This window comes from Magnolia sinica, chromosome 5 (genome assembly GCF_029962835.1).
Source record: "Magnolia sinica isolate HGM2019 chromosome 5, MsV1, whole genome shotgun sequence".
Taxonomy (NCBI): domain Eukaryota; kingdom Viridiplantae; phylum Streptophyta; class Magnoliopsida; order Magnoliales; family Magnoliaceae; genus Magnolia; species Magnolia sinica.
This window is the reverse complement of record NC_080577.1, coordinates 3,948,601-3,968,178: the sequence shown is the minus strand read 5'-3', so window position 1 is coordinate 3,968,178 and position 19,578 is coordinate 3,948,601. Positions and strand designations below refer to the sequence as shown.

Sequence of the window (19,578 nt, the reverse complement as noted above, 5' to 3'; positions counted from 1 at the left end):
AAATAAAATTTTTGAAAATTTTGTTTTCTTGCAAAATAAATTTTGAAAAATTAAACGAAAATATATATTTATTTAGTCTCAAATCAAATAGGGAGAGAAAACTTTTAGTTTATAAACCATTTCATATTAAGTATTGTTACGCGGCGAAAGTGAGAGACAGATGCTTTGGTTGTAACGCATGCACGTGCGCCGGTGCACGAGCATGGACAGTGATGTGGTATATTTGCAATGCCGCACTGTGCACTTTTCATGTACGCAACCGTCGCGAGATAATGCGAGACAGGTGGAAGAATGAGTGGTGGCTTGGCTTTTATAGGCTGTTGGGCTCCGTCGTATCAATGATTAAAAATCGTCAACTGTTTCTGAGAATGGATGGTAACCTTAATAGTCGAAATGGTTCAAAAATGGACGGATCGTGATGATTCATTTTGAACCATTGATGACCACTTAACAACTATCCACACCTCAAATGTTATATAAATTGATCCCTTTGAGTCCAAAAACCATCCAACACAAACGGATTTAATCATAATATAATCTTTGCTCTCTAAACAATCCTTTTAAGATTACTCAAAAATAATAGAGTTGCTCGAATTTTTTGAGACGTTGAGTTTGAGCACTCAATGAACCTACTAGGAAAAAAAAAAACTGCGTTAACCAAGTCTATGTGAAAATCTCTTCATAATTGTTGTACACAGAACCACATGGAAGCTTGTTATATCCTAAAAGTGATTCACCCATAATCTTATTGATGATCTTAAATCAATAAGAGGATAGGCAAATTAACCTTTAAGAACAATATATCATTAATGTTATTTTTTATTTTTGAATTCTAAATTTATTTGTGAAAAATAATCTTCAAGAATCTCAAACTGATGAATCAGGACCTGATAAACTAGACCGATTTGAAGGTACAAAGTTTACCTGATGACAAGATAAGTTGAAGATTCTTCTTACCGCCATTGAGGGTATCGTATATTATGGATCCCAACTTATTGTCGCTACTAAAAGCGACCAACAACGACACTCCAGGACAGATCGCTACCAGAGTCAAACGACAAAAAGACTAACTGATGTGTCGTGGCTGCATCCGCAATGTACTGTCTGATCAGCTATTCGACTTATACACGGGAACAACTTCTGCGAAAGAAATCTAAATTATATTGGAATACAAGTATAAGGCTAAATAAAAAAGAATACAGAAATTTTTAATTATTGGGTATTTCGATTTTACGATAGTAGACAATAACCTTTAATAACCCAAATTCATGAATTACAATTGATCATAAATAAAATATAAGCACTAAAAATCGACTTAAATCTTTTCAAGTTGTAGCTATCATAACAAGATTACTTCCAAGCTGTAGAGATTATAAAAAGAAGTCAAAATAAAAAAAAGTTCGCTTTAGAACAAAATAAAAAACATCATCGTATTGAGAAAGAATCTCGCAACTGAAATAAGAAAGATGACATCAACAATGCATCCTCGTCTGAGGTGAATACATTGGAAAAACTATGAAAGACTAATAGCTTTGAAAAGAATGAATTCCTAAAACCTAACAAGAGATCAAGATGTTTTTAAGAAGATTCAAAAGAAAAATAACGACAAACTCAATGATCTTTGCTATATTTGTGGGAAGACCCGACACTACACCCAAATCTGTAAAGACCACATGAAGCCTAAGAAATAGGTTAATACAATAAAGGGGTACATCCTAGATTAGTACATATGAGATATAATACCATAAAGTTCATGGCCAAGCATGACTATATAAGATGGATAAAACCTACGTCCTCATTGTTGAAACTCTTGTGAGATTTGGCTACAACGGATGCCACCAATCTACTGTCAGTTACTTTAATCAAGTTTATCCTAACCCTCAATTCCCTGTCCAATAACATAGATGAACCACTTTGATTATAACAACATGCACACTCCCACTTGGATTACACACGCCTCTCAATATTCAACCATTCGATCAAAGCTTTGATAAAGTGGATAGGTCAATCATACAAAGAAATTGATCAGTACCATCCATCATGTTGGCCCCACCTTCAATGAAAAATGTTTGATTATTGATGATGGTTGTCCATTATGTGGGGCCCTCTTTTGATATTGTCTCTCTCAAGAATCACTTCAATGGGGTGATCCTAACCATATGAATAGTGGTCAGGAAAATGGACAACGGAAAAGGGTCTAATCATTGATATAGACGGTCTATCCACTTTTTCATATCAAGACAATCCTAACCATGTGATCAATGGTCAAGAGAGTTAGTGGACTATGTCGAGCAGAAAAAGTCCAAAAATCAATCTCGGTTGTCCATCATATGGGTCCACATTAGATTTGGATCTGCCTCAAAACAGTTTTGGGCTCATACCGTAAAATGATCTGGAAATATGGATGGACGGCGTGGATAAAATTCATACATCATGGTGGGCCCACATAGCAACGTCCAGTAGCTACGGGCTACCGACAGCGTCAATTGGCGACGGAGAAGAATGTAAATTCACAAGGTGTGGTGTGCTTGAATTTTGATGAGGCTGACTTCTAAATGTTTGTTATTCATCTTAGTAAGCCACGCCTGATGATCGGATTGGATCGCCCATCTTAGTTGAGAATCGGGATTATTTTTGGCTTCAGGGTCTAGCATCGAGTGGCCCATCTGATGAACGGACTGGATGTCTCGCATATATTGTTGTACACACGCTGCTTAAAGCAGGTGTTACATAGGATTCCCGGTGGAAAAGGGCGATGGATTAAAGAGAAAAGTCACGATAAATTGACCAGAATCATTTCATCGGTACGTGTCAAAAACACGCATAATTCAAAGTTTAGATGGGCCACGCCATGAGAATAATATAAGATTACGCCTAAAGCCACTAAATTTACTCAGTATGGCCCACCTGAGTCTTGGAATATATTCTTAGAATGATTTTTAATCCTTGTGGGCACCACTTGATGAACGGTTTGGATGGATATAAGCAATACGGTGGCCCAACGAATGTTTCCGGTTGGGAATCCACCGTTCCCACTTTTCCCTTGTAGTGTGACCCACCTAAGTTTTTCATCAACCTGATTTTTTTAGATCAATCCGAAGATGAGGTTCCACTACTGATGGAGGGAGAGGATTTAACATATCACGGTGGCCCCACAGAGCTTGATCGTTGCCCGCTCATCCTGCAACGGTGCTGCGGAGGTTTCGGTCCCTTGTACTGCCCACGCGACAACTCTTCGCTGATGAAAACGTTGATACTCTGGCAGAGCGCGATGGATGATACGGAGGCGCTTAGAAATTGCATACGATGACATATAAGTAATTAATATTAAACCGTTGAAATTATGGGCCCCTTGTATAGATGTTGTGAATCTTAACTGTCGGATTGGTAACATTTTTTGGGTCGTTAAAAATGAAAAATAAAAAATAAAAAAATATAACCGTCCTATTTCTACAAACAAGTATCCACGAATCAGAGGTCAGGATTGTTCCACCAATCTGATATCGTTCATGTGACTTACCTCAGTGCTTTCCACTATTTAGTAAGTTTAATTTTAGATTATGCGATTTATACCATTTCCGAGTGACTGCGTATCAAGTATCATACGCAGGCGGAGTATCAAATAATTCTCAGGTATGCATACATGATCATGCATGTATGTGGATAATGCATGATGGTGCATACGCAAGCATGTGTGCACATCGGGCGCACGGAGCACTTAGGTGGGCCCCATGATCACGGTCATGTCGCTTGTCCTTATTTGGAAATCTGTCGATTTCGCTTACTCTATAAAAGCCATCTGAAAACAAGGAAAGGGTAAAAGAGAAAAGGGCGTTGCATTCCTTGATTTCTCTTCTTCTGCTCGAGAGAAAGAGAGAGTGAGAAAGATGTATGCAGAAGCTGGGATTCTCCTCCCTTACTTGCAGAGCTTCCCACATGAATTCCAACACTTCGTCCCGAAAACCGGCGCATGGGTACGGATGTCTTTTCACTCGTTCCCCAATCCCTCCGCTTTCTCATTTTGTAGTCTCTGAATCGGGTTTGAGATCCGATTAGAGCCTTCATAGCCTCTCATCATCTCCCCGCAATATGAGAAATGGGGAGGAGAGAGAGAAATCAACGGCTGTCCTGCTCTGCCATCTCTCTGCTCATATTTACATTTGTTTTAGACGGCTTTATTCATTTCTCCGTTTTCCTTCGCCGCGTTTCAGAAGGTGAAGGAGGGGTAGAAGGGGAATTCCATCCATTTGCTCCAGAGGTAATTTGGTAATTTGGGAAGCGGCTGGGGCAATTTCGTAATTGGCCGGACGAAATTGGGAGGGGGCCGTTTCGCGTTGGATAGAAAATCTAACGTGCGCCATAGGCGCGTTGTTTCCCTGTTTAGGGATTCTGATTCCTCATCGATTCCCCTGATGTAAGCCTTGCATGGTTCGGGTGGCAAATGGGCTCAACCAAGATTGGCCCATCTGGGCCTGGTTATTGGGCCTTTATGTCCAGCCCAGTTAGTTGTCTTGTCTGAATCTGGGGCCAGGATCCGGCTCATGGGCTTTGGAGATTCTGGCCCAGTTCAGTTGCCACCCTGACCATGATGATGATCAAGCACAAAGATGGTCCTGATCGTATCAACCTTGATACGGCCAGGGCATATGACACCTGAAAAGGTGGGGCCCACCAAGAAGGTGACTAGCCGTAGAAATCAATCCGGTCCACTAATCAGGTGGGCATGGTGCACATGTTGAGTCGTTCCTCAAATATGTTCGGCAGTGCAGCGAGCATGATCGTTGGATCAGCCTAATTTTGGTGGCCAATGATGTTCATGGCCAGACCAGGACAAAGCTTTCAACGTCTCTGAGACATAAATACGCAGCATGTTGACTGTATTTGAAAAGACAGACGTTGACCTCACCATCCATTGAGATGGAAATGATCACTCCACACACATACCAGCATGGGAAATGTGTGCAGGATCTGAGTTTAACAACAGGTGGAGCATTCTGTTTAGATCTTCTGGCCTAGAAGTCAGGTCATTTCACTTGTTAGGTGGGTCACAGTGTACGAAACAATGGACGCATGGAAAATAATAATAATAGTAATGTTCTAGCTGTTAGTTTGTTTTGTATATTGCGGCCGGCCTGAGGAGTGCAATGGCCTGATCTGGAGCGGCCCACATGATGGAAATGGTGGATCTCATTCATAAGCCATATTCACACCGTACATGGATAGGCAGGGCTCACGTGTGGGCTTAGCAAGCTCTTTCTTTTATCATAGTGTTCATTTCTGCAAGAAAAATAAAATAATTAAAGACATGCACTTGATTGATCCATTTGAAGTACTCTTAACATGGAAAAACAAAACGAATTGGGATGAAATTCCAAGAATCCCATGCTTCGGAACCTCTCAAGTCATGGATGATTCAAACGACTTGGGCACAAACCCGGGTGTTAGATGCAGCAACCTTTGAAAATCCTATATGCCGAGATGTTGACAGTGGGTACATATGTTTCGCGAAATCAAAGAATCTGTATCATTAGTCAGAAATTATATTATATGATTGCGTTTGATATCGACAATACATTTAAAAAATAAAAATAAAAAATGTTCCATGTCATTCAGGACCAAAATCTAATACATCTCAGATGATTTGTATCCAATTGTCCAACATTTTAAGTATAAACCATTTACATCATTGAAGTCATGCAGTATAATTTCCTTGGTTCAAAGATCTAAACTCCATTCTTACAGCCTCCAAAGTCTTTCTAAACATTGAAGCCCGACATGTATGGGAAAATGCATGCTGGATGCAGATGGAATCTGATTCGTGTTTGATTTCTTGTACTGTTTTCATCTGGCTAGTTCATCGTCTTCAACATGCAGTCCATGTTCAACCCATCTGTATGGTCACATAGAACTGGCCACATTGTCAACTTCCCCATTCTCACTTAGCTAGAAGACTACTATCTAAGAGTGATATTGCCTCAATCCCTGTAGTGGTAGAGAATGGTTCACCAGAATAAGGGAAATGTAGACGAAGCGATAGGAATCCTAGTTTTGGGAATTTCTTATTTCTTTTGAATGACTTGAATTTCTTGTTCTTCTTCCACAGGGAAACCTAGTTCAGCCCTCGACCATATTGCAATATGACCTGGGAGGAGGAAATCTATTCAAAGCTCCGGAAACCATCTTAGAAGAACCGGTGGTGGGGTTTGATGCCATGACCTCCGCCATTTCCATGATATCCAGTGATGAAGATGTTATCTCCGCAGAGACAATCAATGTTGCAGACATCGAATCAATTCAAAGCAAGCAACTGTTGAATGAGGTCTTTTATGGAGAAAAGAGTCAAGTAATGGTCTCCCAAAAATCTTGGCTTTGTTTCTTTCCTTGAATCTTATTTGAACATCTTGTTTTTTCTTCGTCTGTAGAGAAGCCTAGTTCTGACCTCCAGTGCATTCGAATATGATCATGGAGGAGGGGATCTATTCAAAGCTCCAGAGACTATCATTGAAGAACCAGCACCAGGGTTTGGTACCATGACAGCTGCCATTCCTATGATTTCCAGTGGTGAAGATGTCATCTCCACACAGACGATCAAGGTCGCAGACATCGAATCTATTGAGAGGGAGCATCTGTTGAATGAGGTGTTCTATGAGTGCAAGAAGGACCTCTTGGAAAAATCTGCAATGAATGGATCTTTTTCTGAGGTTTCAGATGTTAAGATTCCTGTCATGCCGATCAAGGATTCAACCACAGAAAGACACAGGTTGGTTGTGGCAGGGCCAGTTCAGAAAAGCATCAGCTCTGAGTCTCTTAGCTCGATGGAGTGGATTGGTAGAGCACCAGTTAGACCAAGGTTTCTGGATTTTCAGGCAATGGATTTGGGAGCTGCTATTGGGATGAGGAGGGCATTTAGTGAGGGAGATATTCAGGTCAGAAGTCTTGCTTTTCTTGCAATTCCTTTCTATTTTATCTTAAGCTATCACTCCTGAGAAGAATCCAACTGGTTGCCTTCAAAATAGCCAGAGTATGCATTTCTTGGAAGTAATTAGATTCCCATGGTTTTGAAAATAATAACACATGAATGAATGAAATGAATAAACACACACAAACCCCAAAAATGATATTTTCTTTGAAGTTACCACCACCTTTAAGGGTTACTTCCTGAGTTTTGATGGAATGACCAATACCAAGTTATGTTATTTTTAATGGCTTGAGTTTGCAATCGAACAAAAACATGCCCTATGTTTTGTATCGAGAGAAAATGAACATATTGTATTGGAAAAACCTCAGCGTCTGCCTATAAAGTCACTTTGAGGTTTAGAATGGCTTTAGAATGTTTTTCAAATATGCAGCGTGTTAGTCTTTCTTTGGATTGGAATTCCAGAGATGATGATGGATTATTATTTTTTCTTCAAATATGCAGGCTGAAGTCACAGTACTAACAAGGCTCATTTTTTCTGTGAGCACCCGCTAAACTAAATAATGGAATCACGATATTGTAATTGGTTATTATACATTGCTGTCTGGTATCACTGTATTGCCCATTAGTTCCAGAACATTTTAATGATGCTGCCATGATATTTTTCTTTTCTGGGATGTTGGGAACTTTATGTTTGGAAATTCGAAGCACTAGTCTTCGTATTGTGGAACCAGGGTTTTGGATTTTATGAAGTAACCATAACCGTGCTCTCCCCCAAATGTCAGTACTCCGCTGAAATTTAGTGAACTCGCAGTCGCTAAACTCAGTTTATTTAATTATTATATGTTAACCTTTGAACATATGCACTCTAAGATACGGCATCCCACATGATCTACGAGGTCGTTGATTTTGATTTTATTTTTTTTTTTTTCTGACAGACACTTGGAAATGGTAACAGAAACCCAGTCCACTCACACTTGGAGCGGATGTTAGCCATTGGCAATTACCCAATTGAAGACCGCAGACAAAAGCTATCCAGATACAGAAAGAAGAAGACCAGGAGGAACTTTGACAGGAAAATTAAGGTAATAATTAATAAGCATTATTTCCGAAGAGGTTTTTCAAGTCCCTACACCTATAAGGCAGACCGTCTACGGTCCGTCAGAAGGGACGGCTGTGTGGAACATCAGCCCAAAATTTAGGCCTTTCTACTCATCAGGTGGCCTGCAAATATTAGAAACAGGTGGATAGCTTCGAAAAATTTGGCAGACATTATTTCAACCATCAATTTTTTTCGTAAATTGTGCCTCATCAGATGAGTGGATAGGCCTGGTTTTTAGGCCAGAGCATCTACAAAGTGGGATCCATCTGATGGACAGCTTTAATTTCATGTTCAATGCTGGCACATGCAGTGAAGTGTAGATGACTAGATGGGACTCGAGGTGTTTTTCTTTATGCATTTCAAATGCTCTATATGGGTAGTCCACTTTTTAAAACCACTTCTTGTTGGAGTTGACCAGCTCTTATCTCACACCTCTATGATGTAATTCCAAGCCACAACAAACCCGGATCAACCCTAGGTATTAGAAATTTGGATCTAACACCACAATCAGTCCTACACTTTGTGGAAATACGCTCAACGAAGATAGAACAATCAAATAGATAACAAAACAATCAAGCAAGCAAACATAAAACACACCGATTTTACGTGGAAAAACCTTGTGGGAAAAAACTACAGTTTAAAGCGACAGAGATTTCCACTATAATTAAAAGCATTAGAGTTTACACTACTCACCTTCTCCAATTACAAAATCACTTGATCTCCCCTTGTGATGCGCAGCTAGGAAAACCTTGGCTCCTTGAGAAAATCCATTCCCAATCCCTTAGAAGTGTAGAGAACCCTCTCACCTTGCCAAAACCCTTGCCCTTAGAGAGAAAACACTCGCATTAATTAAGCCTTAATCACAATCAGACTTAAATACCCCGACTTATGCTAATCCACACACACCATCGGTCAGACCGACAACTCACTGTCGGTCAGATTGAGTCCCTGTCAGTCAGACCGACAGCGTCCTGCTCTGCTCCATCCAAGAAATCCTGCCACTGTGTCGGTTGGATCAACAATGCCCCGATCCGCCTCCCAAAACCTGCAGAATCCAAGGCATTCTGCACGACACTTCTCCTCCCGTCCCACATCAAGCCGCTTCCTCTCTTTCCATGTGCAACCACAAGTCTGGATATACCATGGCACAACCGTGCGTATTCACATTTGACATGATTCAAGCGTTCTCATTGTTGTTGACTTTAACTATTTCCGTTACCTAGGTTACTCGTAAGTTTTGTTGTTGAATATGGTCGAGGAGGGAGTGATTATAATTCCCCTGATGTTGAAAGAAAGTTTTTGTCTGATCGGAAATGGAAGATGGAAATGCATCCCTATCAAATTGGAAAATTTGTGAGAAAATCCAAGGGTGGATCATGGTCTTCATTGTCTTGTCAAATCTGTGCACCAAATCAAATTGGCCCTTTGAAAGGCTAATCAATACTTGTGCCAATGTGGGGGCTACATCTTTTTCTGCCCTGTTTCGGGATAAACTGCTGTTTGGATTATGTCATTGTTCCTCTCTTCACCACCATGACTGTATAAAACTTTTTCCTTGGATTTTCCACTTGTAGAATGGTTCATCTGCCTCCAGGAACAATGACAGTGGTTTTTGCAGTATGCTTGCAGGAAAGCTCTGGCAGATAATCAACCAAGATGCCGTGGGAGGTTTGCAAAATCTGGAGAAGCTGATCTTCTGAACTCGTTAAAGTAGATTGCATTAAGGTAAATGATATCAAGGAAGCGGGGGTCAGCTAGCTGTTATCCCTTGCATGTTGTTGGAGAAGCATATCAGTTTGCCCAGAGCCTGTTGCCATCTCTGGATATCTTTTCTGCTGTAACATTAACTTCTTGTATGCAAACATGAAACAGTAACACTGTAGAGAGAGATGAATAAAAAGGGGCTTGAAATCTTCGTTGACTGAGAGATGTTGGCACTGTATGGAGATATGAATAAAAGAGGTCTTGAAATCCTTGCTGAGTGAGAGATGTTGGCACTGTAGAGAGAGATGAATAAAAAGGGGCTTGAAATCCTTGTTGACTGTAAGATGTTGGCACTTGGGTTTTTGTTCTTGTGCTTGAAAGAAATGTTCGTGCTCGGTTCTTCTTCTTTTATCTTTTTCTTTTTCTTTTTTTCATGTGCATTTCATGAATGAGAGAAAATCTAAGTTCAGATTTAGATCCGTTATTGTCTCTAGTTACTCGTTTTAGGATTTATAGAGCCTGATCATCGGAGGTGAACTTCGTGCTAAGCTCCCTCTTTGATGATTTATATGTTGGTGAGTGCGGAAGGTGAGCCCTCAAGATCTGACGGTCTACACGAGTTTTGGAACCCTCACAAAGCAGAAGATTGACGCTCCAACGGCCCGCCTATCTACTATTGGAGCAGATGGATCTATTCACACCTATGATTCTACAGTATAAGTGGCCCCGGATTGCGATCTATGAATAGATCGTCCCAAGGACAGCCAAAATGGACAGACTACTGTGCACACTATATCTCTCTCTGTATACTCTCGGTATTACTTATGATGCTTTAACGAGAGAGAGGCTCATCCATTTTATAGGAAGGCATAAGAGTTTGGATGAGACCATATCATCCAGTCTTATCCCTATCTCCTATCATAAATCAAATTCGAAGTTGAATTTGAAATATAACAGAAAATGAAAAAGCCGGAAGAAACATGGGACGTACCCACTAGTGATTGCTCACCAGTGGGCCCCACTAGCCTAGGTCCAACATCTCCCACTCAATCACATTGTGAGATAGGCACAAAAGATTTGTCCATCTGACTTGTCTAATAACAATCAAAGACCAAACATCACGATTAAAAGAATCAGAGGTGTGGGACCAGCTGAATCACCATAATTTTCTCACAGGTACTTAAGTACTAAGTGACCACCTAACTAGTACTCAATAACCCAAGCTTTGCAATGTCTATCCTAGTCCGTATGACCACACCGGATGGAATTAACTCCCGATCTGGAGTACTTAGCCAACATACGCTCTTATCTAACTTATAAGGGTTAGATATCCTTACCCCAGCTATTATTGCATATGAAATTTATACATACATACATATATATATATATATATATATATATATATATATATATATATATATATATATATGCTTTTTATGAAAAAATATTGTTTCCAAAAGTCTAAAAAAAACAACTCAATACTACTGGCAGATAAGTCTTCAAGTGTGTAGTTATAGTTCTAGAAACTTGGTATAGCTGTCACAGGATCTTCCCCACGCAGATGTGTAATTTGTAATTAATCAAGCCGCTTTCCTAGCGTAACTGAGTCTGGCCGATCAAGGACTTTTCGTTATAGTACACTAAAGTAGCGATACTCAATCTCATCCTCATATACACAAGAGGAGGGTAGCTAAGGACACAAAGAGTCACCAACGGGACTGGCTACTCGCACTTGTAATGATTAGATCAAATCAAAGCAATCTGTAGGTAAAAGGTCTCAACACATGTCTACAATCCATGTCGTAAAGTAGACAATACTAGGTGAATGTCGGGTCTACAATACGCAGGTCATTCTATAAGAAGTACGACTCATCTCATAACCTCATAACTTGACTTTAAATTCAGGTCATAACATTGATCGCATGTAACGGAATGGTGCGATTATGCTATTCAACTTTATTAGTCTCATCTTCAATCTTTATAAGATTGTAGGCGGATATGACTCACTCATATCTTCATCCTTTATTATTCAAAATAAAGAGAAGTTCATACCTCAATGTATAAACATGGCCCCGAATGTACGTCTTTTGTACATTCAAGGTTGGTCAACCCGTGCGAGTGGGTGACCGGCCTACCGACAAAGATAGAGATCCTACATGATCTCAAGGTAAATGCTGATGATCTACTTACCTAGTTCATATTAGTGTTCAATACTGAATAAATGGAATATATTATTCATTAATGAAAGATCGAATGTATTACAAAACAAGTACATCAGTCAAACTTTCCTCAATCCCATCTGCCTGACGTGAACCTGAAATAGATCTCTAGCTATAGGTTTCGTCATGGGATCAGCCATCATCTCCTTAGTAGGAATGTAGCTGAGGGCGACCTTCTTATCTCTCACTTGATCACGGACGTAATGATATTTAATCTCAATGTGCTTAGACTTCTGGTGGTGTTTAGGGTCCTTTGCCAAGTCAATGGCAGAAGTATTGTCTATCTTCAGTGATATAGGCTGACGAATGCTTAGTACAACACCCAGACTTAATAGAAATCTGCGAATCCATACACACTCCTGAACTGTAGCACAACATGCAATGTACTCGACCTCCATAGATGAAAGAGATGTGGATGTCTGTTTTTTACTCGACCATGAGATAGCTCCTCCTCCGAGTAAGAATACATACCCTGAAGTAGACTTTCTCTCGTCGGCGTCATTACCCCAAGCAGCATCAGAATATCCTTTGAGCTTGAGGCTTGTGCCTTCATAACACAACATTAGGTCTTTTGTTCCTCTGAGATAGCGGAATATACGTTTGATGGCTTGCCAATGAGACTGTCCCGGGTTACTCTAATATCGGCTGACTATACCAACTGCATAGCTAATATCCGGTCTGGTGCAAAGCATTGCATACATTAAGCTCCCTACTGTGCTTGCATAAGGTACTGAGGACATAGTCAATTTCTCGGCTTCAGTTTGGAGACGATTTCCTGTCTAGCTTGGTAGCTTTATCCATAGGAGTTTCAATAGCTTTTGAATTTTTCATCAAGAACCGCTCTAAAATCTTTTGTATATACGTTGCCTGAGACAAACCTAAAAATTTCTTAGGGCGATCCCTGATGATTTTTACCTCAAGAATAAAGTTGGCTTCACCGAGGTCTTTCATCTCAAAGTTCAAGAATAACCAATCTTTAGTCAATATCAACAATCGCATATCATTACCAGCTAACAGGATATCGTCTACATATAGAGATAGTATCAAAAAAGATCTTCCAGACCGTTTCATGTATACACAATGATCTTCTTCACTTATCGTGAATCCAAAAGTGGTGATGGCTAAGTGGAACCTCATGTACCACTGTCTTGAAGATTGCTTCAGCCCATAGATAAATTTCAACAACTTGCAAACTTTCTTTAGATGTTTTTGTCCACATAACCCATGGGCTGTTGCATATATATTTCTTTATCCAAGTCACCATTTAAAAATGCAGTCTTTACATCTATCTGATATAATTCTAAGTTTAAACTTGCGACAATGAACAAGATCATGCGGATTGAGGAGAACTTTGCAACAGGTGAAAATGTCTCCTTGTAATCAATGCCTTTTTGTTGTGTAAAACCTTTAGTAACTAATCGTGTTTTATACTTGTCAACTGTACCATCTGCCTTTCTTTTTGATCTTTAGTACCCATTTATTACCTATCGCTTTACGATTGGAAGGCAGATCAATAAGTTCTCAGACTTTATTTTTCTCTATGGAAGCGATCTCTTCTTCCATAGCATTCACTCAATCGGCCGAGTTAGAAGATAATAATGCATCTTAATACGAATCAGGTTCATCATCATCAACCGCAACGCAAGAGAATGTTTGCCCCTCAATATCGAAGTATCTCCAGGGAATCAATCCTCTTTCACTTCGACGTAACTCAGGAGTCTTCTGAGGTGTCCTCCTACTGTCTTGACGAACTATAGGAGCATCATCATCTTGAGGAGCAGAACTCCCACTCTCCTGAGATATATCAGGTATTTCAAAAAGTTCTATTGGAGTCTTTTGCTTCATTCAGCTGGGGTATCTATCTTCAACGAAGGTCACATATCGGGATTCTATCTCAATCAATCGTCCATGGTCCTCATAAACTAGAACATATCCCTTTGAATACATAGGGTACCTTATGAATACGCATTCAATGGTTTTACTATTAAGTTTACCTCTATGCTGAGTAGGTAACAAAATATATCCCAAAGATCCCCAAGGGCGTAGGTTGGCTAGAGAATGAGTCCTCCCAGACCACATCTCATATGGGGTCTTAGGAATGGATTTGTATGGGAGTCTATTAAGAACGTAGACAGCTGTTAACAGTGCGTCTCCCCAGAATGTGGTAGAGAGATTGGCTTGTGCCATCATCGATCTAACCATGTCCAATAGTATCCTATTCATTCTCTCTGCAACACCATTTTGTTGTAGAGTATAAGCCATTGTGTACTGCCGAACAATTCTAACGTTTTCACAGTATGACTTAAACGTTTCAGATGTATACTCGCCACCTCTATCAGATCAAAGGATTTTAATCTTTTTCTCAAGCTGATTTTTCACCTCAGCTTTATATTTAAGAAAACAATGAAAAGCCTCAGATTTGTGTTAAATGAGATACACATATCCATAGCGCGAGTAATCGTCAATGAAAATGACAAAGTATTGACATCCGTTTCTGGCATGTACATTAAAAGGTCCACAGATATCTGAATGGATTATCTCTAGTGTGCCTTTGGACCTAGCCGCTTTGGGAAATGGTTTCTTCGAAGTCTTCCCAGACGCACAATGTTCACAAAATGGCAAATCAACTTTGTATAAGAAGTCTAACAGACCAGAACGTACTAGTCTTATCATACGATCCTTTCTTATGTGACCTAACCTCGCGTGCCATTTTTTAGATTCAGATACTACAGTTTCATTCGACATAGCAGATAAAGCAAGAGGGGCATTATCACAATCTACGTCCAAAATAAATAAATCTGAAATTAAATTTTTCCATGGAAAGATGATGTTATTCAGTCTCAAAGAAACTCTTGTCCCGAAAAATCGAATATCAAAACCATCAAATAATAACCTAGAGACAGAAATTAAATTACGACGCATCCCCGGTGCATAAAGAGTATCACGGAGGATTATTATTTGCCCTATGCGCATACGGAGATAGAAAACGTCAATCCCTAGTACGTCTTCAATAGCGTTATTGCCCATGTAGAGCTTGTAACTTCCTTTGGTTATAGGTCGAAATTCTTCGAGTCCTCGACGACTCTGTGTCACGTGCTTTGTTACGCCTGAATCCAAAATCCACTCGTTAGATATAGTATCAACGGAAAGGATTTTAGAACAAACGCCTACATACAAAGTATCTAATGACTGAGAAATTACCGTCTTTTTATGAGCACTCTTCCGAGCATAATGGCCGAAATTTCCGCAAACAAAACAAACTACATTTGTCTTTTTTTGCTTCTTCTTTCTATTTCCATTCTTGAGATTTGGAGGAGGTGTTGTGGTCTTCTGTTCTTGGTTATTCTTTTTCGCCTTCTTGCGAGCTTTGAACCGTTTCTTGTTACCTTTCCGCTTATGGGTCTCTACTACAAAGGCCTTGGCCGTACCTGGCTGAATTGCATTTATTTCAACTTCACGTACCAAGTGGCCACAAAAGTCTCTAAACGTAGTGATCGAATCTGTATGATTCAGAATTCTTTTGATGTGGGCCCAAGATTCAGGCAAGGAACGGTGCATGGCTATAATCTTTTGATTTTCAGTCAATTTACACTCAACATTCCTAAGGGCACTTATCATTTGCTCCATCTTACGGATATGATCTTTGATAGGGCAGCTGACTGGCATCCTATACTATTAGAATTCCAATTCCATTACCCGAACTCTCGCATCTGACTTCTGTGCATAGGCATTTGTCAGTGCTTCCCAGATTCTCTTAGCGGTTTCATGCATTTCATAAGTATGAGTTCTTTGTGCATAGTGCTAAGAAGGACATTACGAGTTGAACGATACTGTTTTCGCCACTTATTGTAGCTAGTCATCACAACCCTATGTTCTTGTAAATTTTCGTTTTCAGCCAATATGGGTTCCTCTTGAACTTCATCGAGTGTGTGCGATATGTCGTCCTCGTCTAGAAGGCATCGCACCGCGCGGGATCAGTTTTTGTAGTTGTTGCCGTCGAAATGTTGTCCTTTCAGCTGTTCAACGATTAACGCTTTGGTGACCATCTCTACATTGTATAAGTATCACTACTTAGCTATGATCTAAGGTATTGACACTAATCATTAGCATTTCTACGTGTTATACAAATTTTCAGAGTATAAAAGTAATCAATATATCTTAACAAGATCTAAAAGTCCACATACCCGAATGGGTGGTTTAGAACAATCAAGTCCTCTATTTAGGATGAAATTGATGCTTTTATAAAATTCTAATTGTATAACATGCAACCATCCATTACTTAGTTGCATGCATCATTTGGTGGAGGAGAATAAACTCTCACTCAAGTTATGCACAACCTTTATTTATAGGGAGTACCTAAGCACTAAGTTTATCTATATTTTCCAATGAAAAATAAGGAGGGTTTAGATCTAATCACATTAAGCTTGATAATATCATACACATATAAACATTATCATCAGAAAAAATAATGAAGTGCATAGCCATAAAGAGAGTTCAATCATCACCTGTGATAATGACCATTAGTGATGGATCCGATCATTACCGTTAATGATCATTGTTGATGATGGATCCTTTCATCAACATTAATCATCATGGTTGATGATCATTTCGATCACTAATGATCTCTTGATCAACAGTGAAGAAAATATTTTAAAACAACATTCATATGCATGTACATGTCAGGATCAAGACACGTGTCCATCATTTGTTTTTGTATGTATTTCTTATGAGATATGTGTCCATCATCTCATAAGAAATCCATAAAGTAGAAATTTATTTGCTCAAATCCATAAATCAGGGTAAGACATTCAGGTTGCAACATATTTGAATGTGGTCCACATTATTGTTTTGTAGATTAAACATGAATACAACAGATAGGAAGCTCGTAATTAAACAGATATGTGCACAATATCTACACATGTGGCTAGAATGGATCTTGCACTCGTTTTGCAACATATCTACACAGTGTTTTGCAAAAGATATTTTGCACTCATTTTGCAACAAATCCAAAACAGATATGTGCACTCATTTTGCAACAAATCCAAAACATATGAATGGTTAAGATATTTTGCAACAAATCCAAAACATAATTAGGCCTGATGATTGGTGGTAAGACCCAAGGAATACAGGTGGTACGGTACCTCAAAACAAGTGGTAAACTTGAGGCGTGTTGGTGGAAAAGATGGTACGTCCATCAACCCCATCTTTGGATTGACCATACCATTGTATCTCTTTATCAGGTGGCTGTGGTCATCTGGTATTTCGTCATGGGATTTGGGTGTACAAGAATGGGTGCCAAGTTGGATGGCTAGGATCATTTTAGGATGGTATTTCCTGTCCACTGTGGGGCCGATCATACGATGATTTGGATGGTGGATCCCACATGTACAGTTTGTTCGGCCCACCATAAGCTTGTATGTTGCATATCAGCCAACACGTGTAACACGTGTACAGAAGCTATATATATGTAGCAGAAGCTCTTCCAGAACAACACGTGTACACGTGCACATCAGCCAACACGTGTACACGAGCACATCAGCCAACATATGTACACACGTGTACATCAGCCAACACGTGTACACACGTGTATAAGCTATCTCCCAGTACAACACGTGTAATACTGTTGATCACCAGCACGTTGAGAGATACATCAGCCAATAGTTGCTGTGCACGTGTTGAGAGATACGTCACCAGCATCTATTTTTTTTTTTAATGGTGTAGTTTAATACAACAAGTATTGTTGTATACTGGGTGAGATGTACACGTATGTACTTCAATACAACAACTTATGTAAAGTACCGGAATGTATACATCCATGCCGTCCGTCCATTTCGACAGCTTATTTTAAGGCATGCTTACAACAACGAAAAAAAAAAAAAAAAATCATATCCAAAGATAAAGTGCTGGTAGATCATTTTTAGTTCAAGCATTAATGGCTAAGAAACTGTCCATTCCGGAAATCAATTGGGCCACATGTGAACCTTAGATATTTAACCGTTGGTTAAAATTTTGGTATACATGAGCGGCCCACTCCATTGATATGGGGAACAAGAGCAAGATCTTAATCATTCGTATGAAAATCTACTGTTGATATAATATGTTGTTGCCATAAATCAAGCATGACAGCTAATCAAGTGATTTAGATTTCATATGCATCAAGTGCACCATTGTTATCTGAATTCTATTTTTCTTCTCAAGCCTAAAAACAAACACGCCGAATAGATGGACGTCAATACAGAAGCAATATATCTGACGTACAGCAGCTATATTTCTGACGTACAGCCTAAAATCAAACATGGATTCCAATCCAAAAAGAAAGGACGGGCCACTTACCTTTTTAGATGAAAATAATCAGAGATCCGTCGTTGAATGCTCTGATACCACTGTTGGTAAGCGCGGAAGGTGAGCCCTCAAGATCTGACGGTCTACACGAGTTTTGGAACCCTCACAAAGCAGAAGATTGACGCTCCAACGGCCCGCCTATCTACTACTGGAGCAGATGGATCTATTCACACCTCTGATCCTACGGTATAAGTGGCCCCGGATTGCGATCTATGGATTAGATCGTCCCAAGGACAAGCCAAAATGGACAGACTACTGTGCACAATATATCTCTCTCCGTATACTCTCGGTATTACTTATAATGCTTTAACAAGAGAGAGTCACATCCATTTTATAGGAAGGCATAAGAGTTTTGATGAGACCATATCATCCAATCTTATCCATATCTCTTATCATAAATCAAATTTAAAGTTGAATTTGAAATATAACAGAAAAGGAAAAGGCCGGAAGAAACATGGGACGTACCTACTAGTGATTGCTCACCAATGTGCCCCACTGGCCTAGGTCCAACACTATAGAGCTTGATCATCGGAGGTGAGGTTGAGCTTCATGCTAAGCTCCCCTTTGCTCAGAGGTCTGGGGCATGACCCTGGTCCAGAGGGCAAATTTGTCATTTATATGGAATTTTTATGTAAATCTTAGGGTCGTTTGGATGCCTGTAATTTTTTTAATTATAAACACATTACACTGAAAAGAGTTTCAGGTGTAATCAGTTTACATGATACTCCATTAGGCTTTTAAGTGGTAATTTGTTTACAAGCAAACAGATTGTGTGTTTGGCTAGCCTCCAATGTGTTTACAATGAATAAAGTAGTTATTCATACCAGAGAGATTGGGTGGTGAACCTTCCAAAATCTGCAAATCACATAAGAAAGACTTGTTTTTTTCTTAAGGCTCGAGGAGAGCATTAAAGCATGTACACACTAAACAGATTAAATATCTTCTATCCATCACAATGGGCTCCAAATGTAATTTAGAAGTTTTTAATAGTGGATGTCCGCTCCCTTGTGCGGTCCATTTGATAATGGACGAGCTATTTTTTTTTTAAGTTGCAGGAGAGTCTCAAGGGAAGTACATGATCGATAGATTGGGATGTACCATACACATTACAGTGGGCCCCACATTATGAGTATATATTAACCATTGTGTTCTAATATTTGTGATGCCTTTTTAGCTGTAAAGAATTTACCTGTAATCAGGAACATGGCTTTTTACCAAGTTTTAGGTTACAACTAAAAGTTGTAATCTATTTACAGCTAAGGCAAAAATATGCATCTTCATTTTTTGTTTGGGGC

The 19,578-nt window shown here is 39.5% G+C and overlaps 1 protein-coding gene across 1 annotated transcript; it reads left to right on the top strand.

Moving 5' to 3' along the window:
• Positions 1-3,805: 3,805 nt before the first annotated feature.
• On the top strand, positions 3,806-10,065 carry LOC131245169 (uncharacterized). Its single transcript, XM_058244439.1, has 5 exons — positions 3,806-3,974; positions 6,104-6,343; positions 6,423-6,926; positions 7,855-8,001; positions 9,637-10,065. Exons 1-5 carry the CDS (start codon positions 3,888-3,890, stop codon positions 9,730-9,732), a joined length of 1,074 nt encoding a protein of 357 aa, XP_058100422.1. The 5' UTR covers positions 3,806-3,887; the 3' UTR covers positions 9,733-10,065.
• Positions 10,066-19,578: the final 9,513 nt, after the last annotated feature.

What these genes read in the sequence shown, in the direction of transcription:
- LOC131245169 (XM_058244439.1), top strand. Translation starts at nt 3,888, where the DNA reads ATGTATGCAGAAGCTGGGATTCTCCTCCCTTACTTGCAGAGCTTCCCA. An exon ending in TTTATGGAGAAAAGAGTCAA is followed by an intron (nt 6,344 to 6,422) that starts GTAATGGTCTCC and finishes CTTCGTCTGTAG; the next exon opens with AGAAGCCTAGTTCTGACCTC. An exon ending in ACTTTGACAGGAAAATTAAG is followed by an intron (nt 8,002 to 9,636) that starts GTAATAATTAAT and finishes TGGTTTTTGCAG; the next exon opens with TATGCTTGCAGGAAAGCTCT.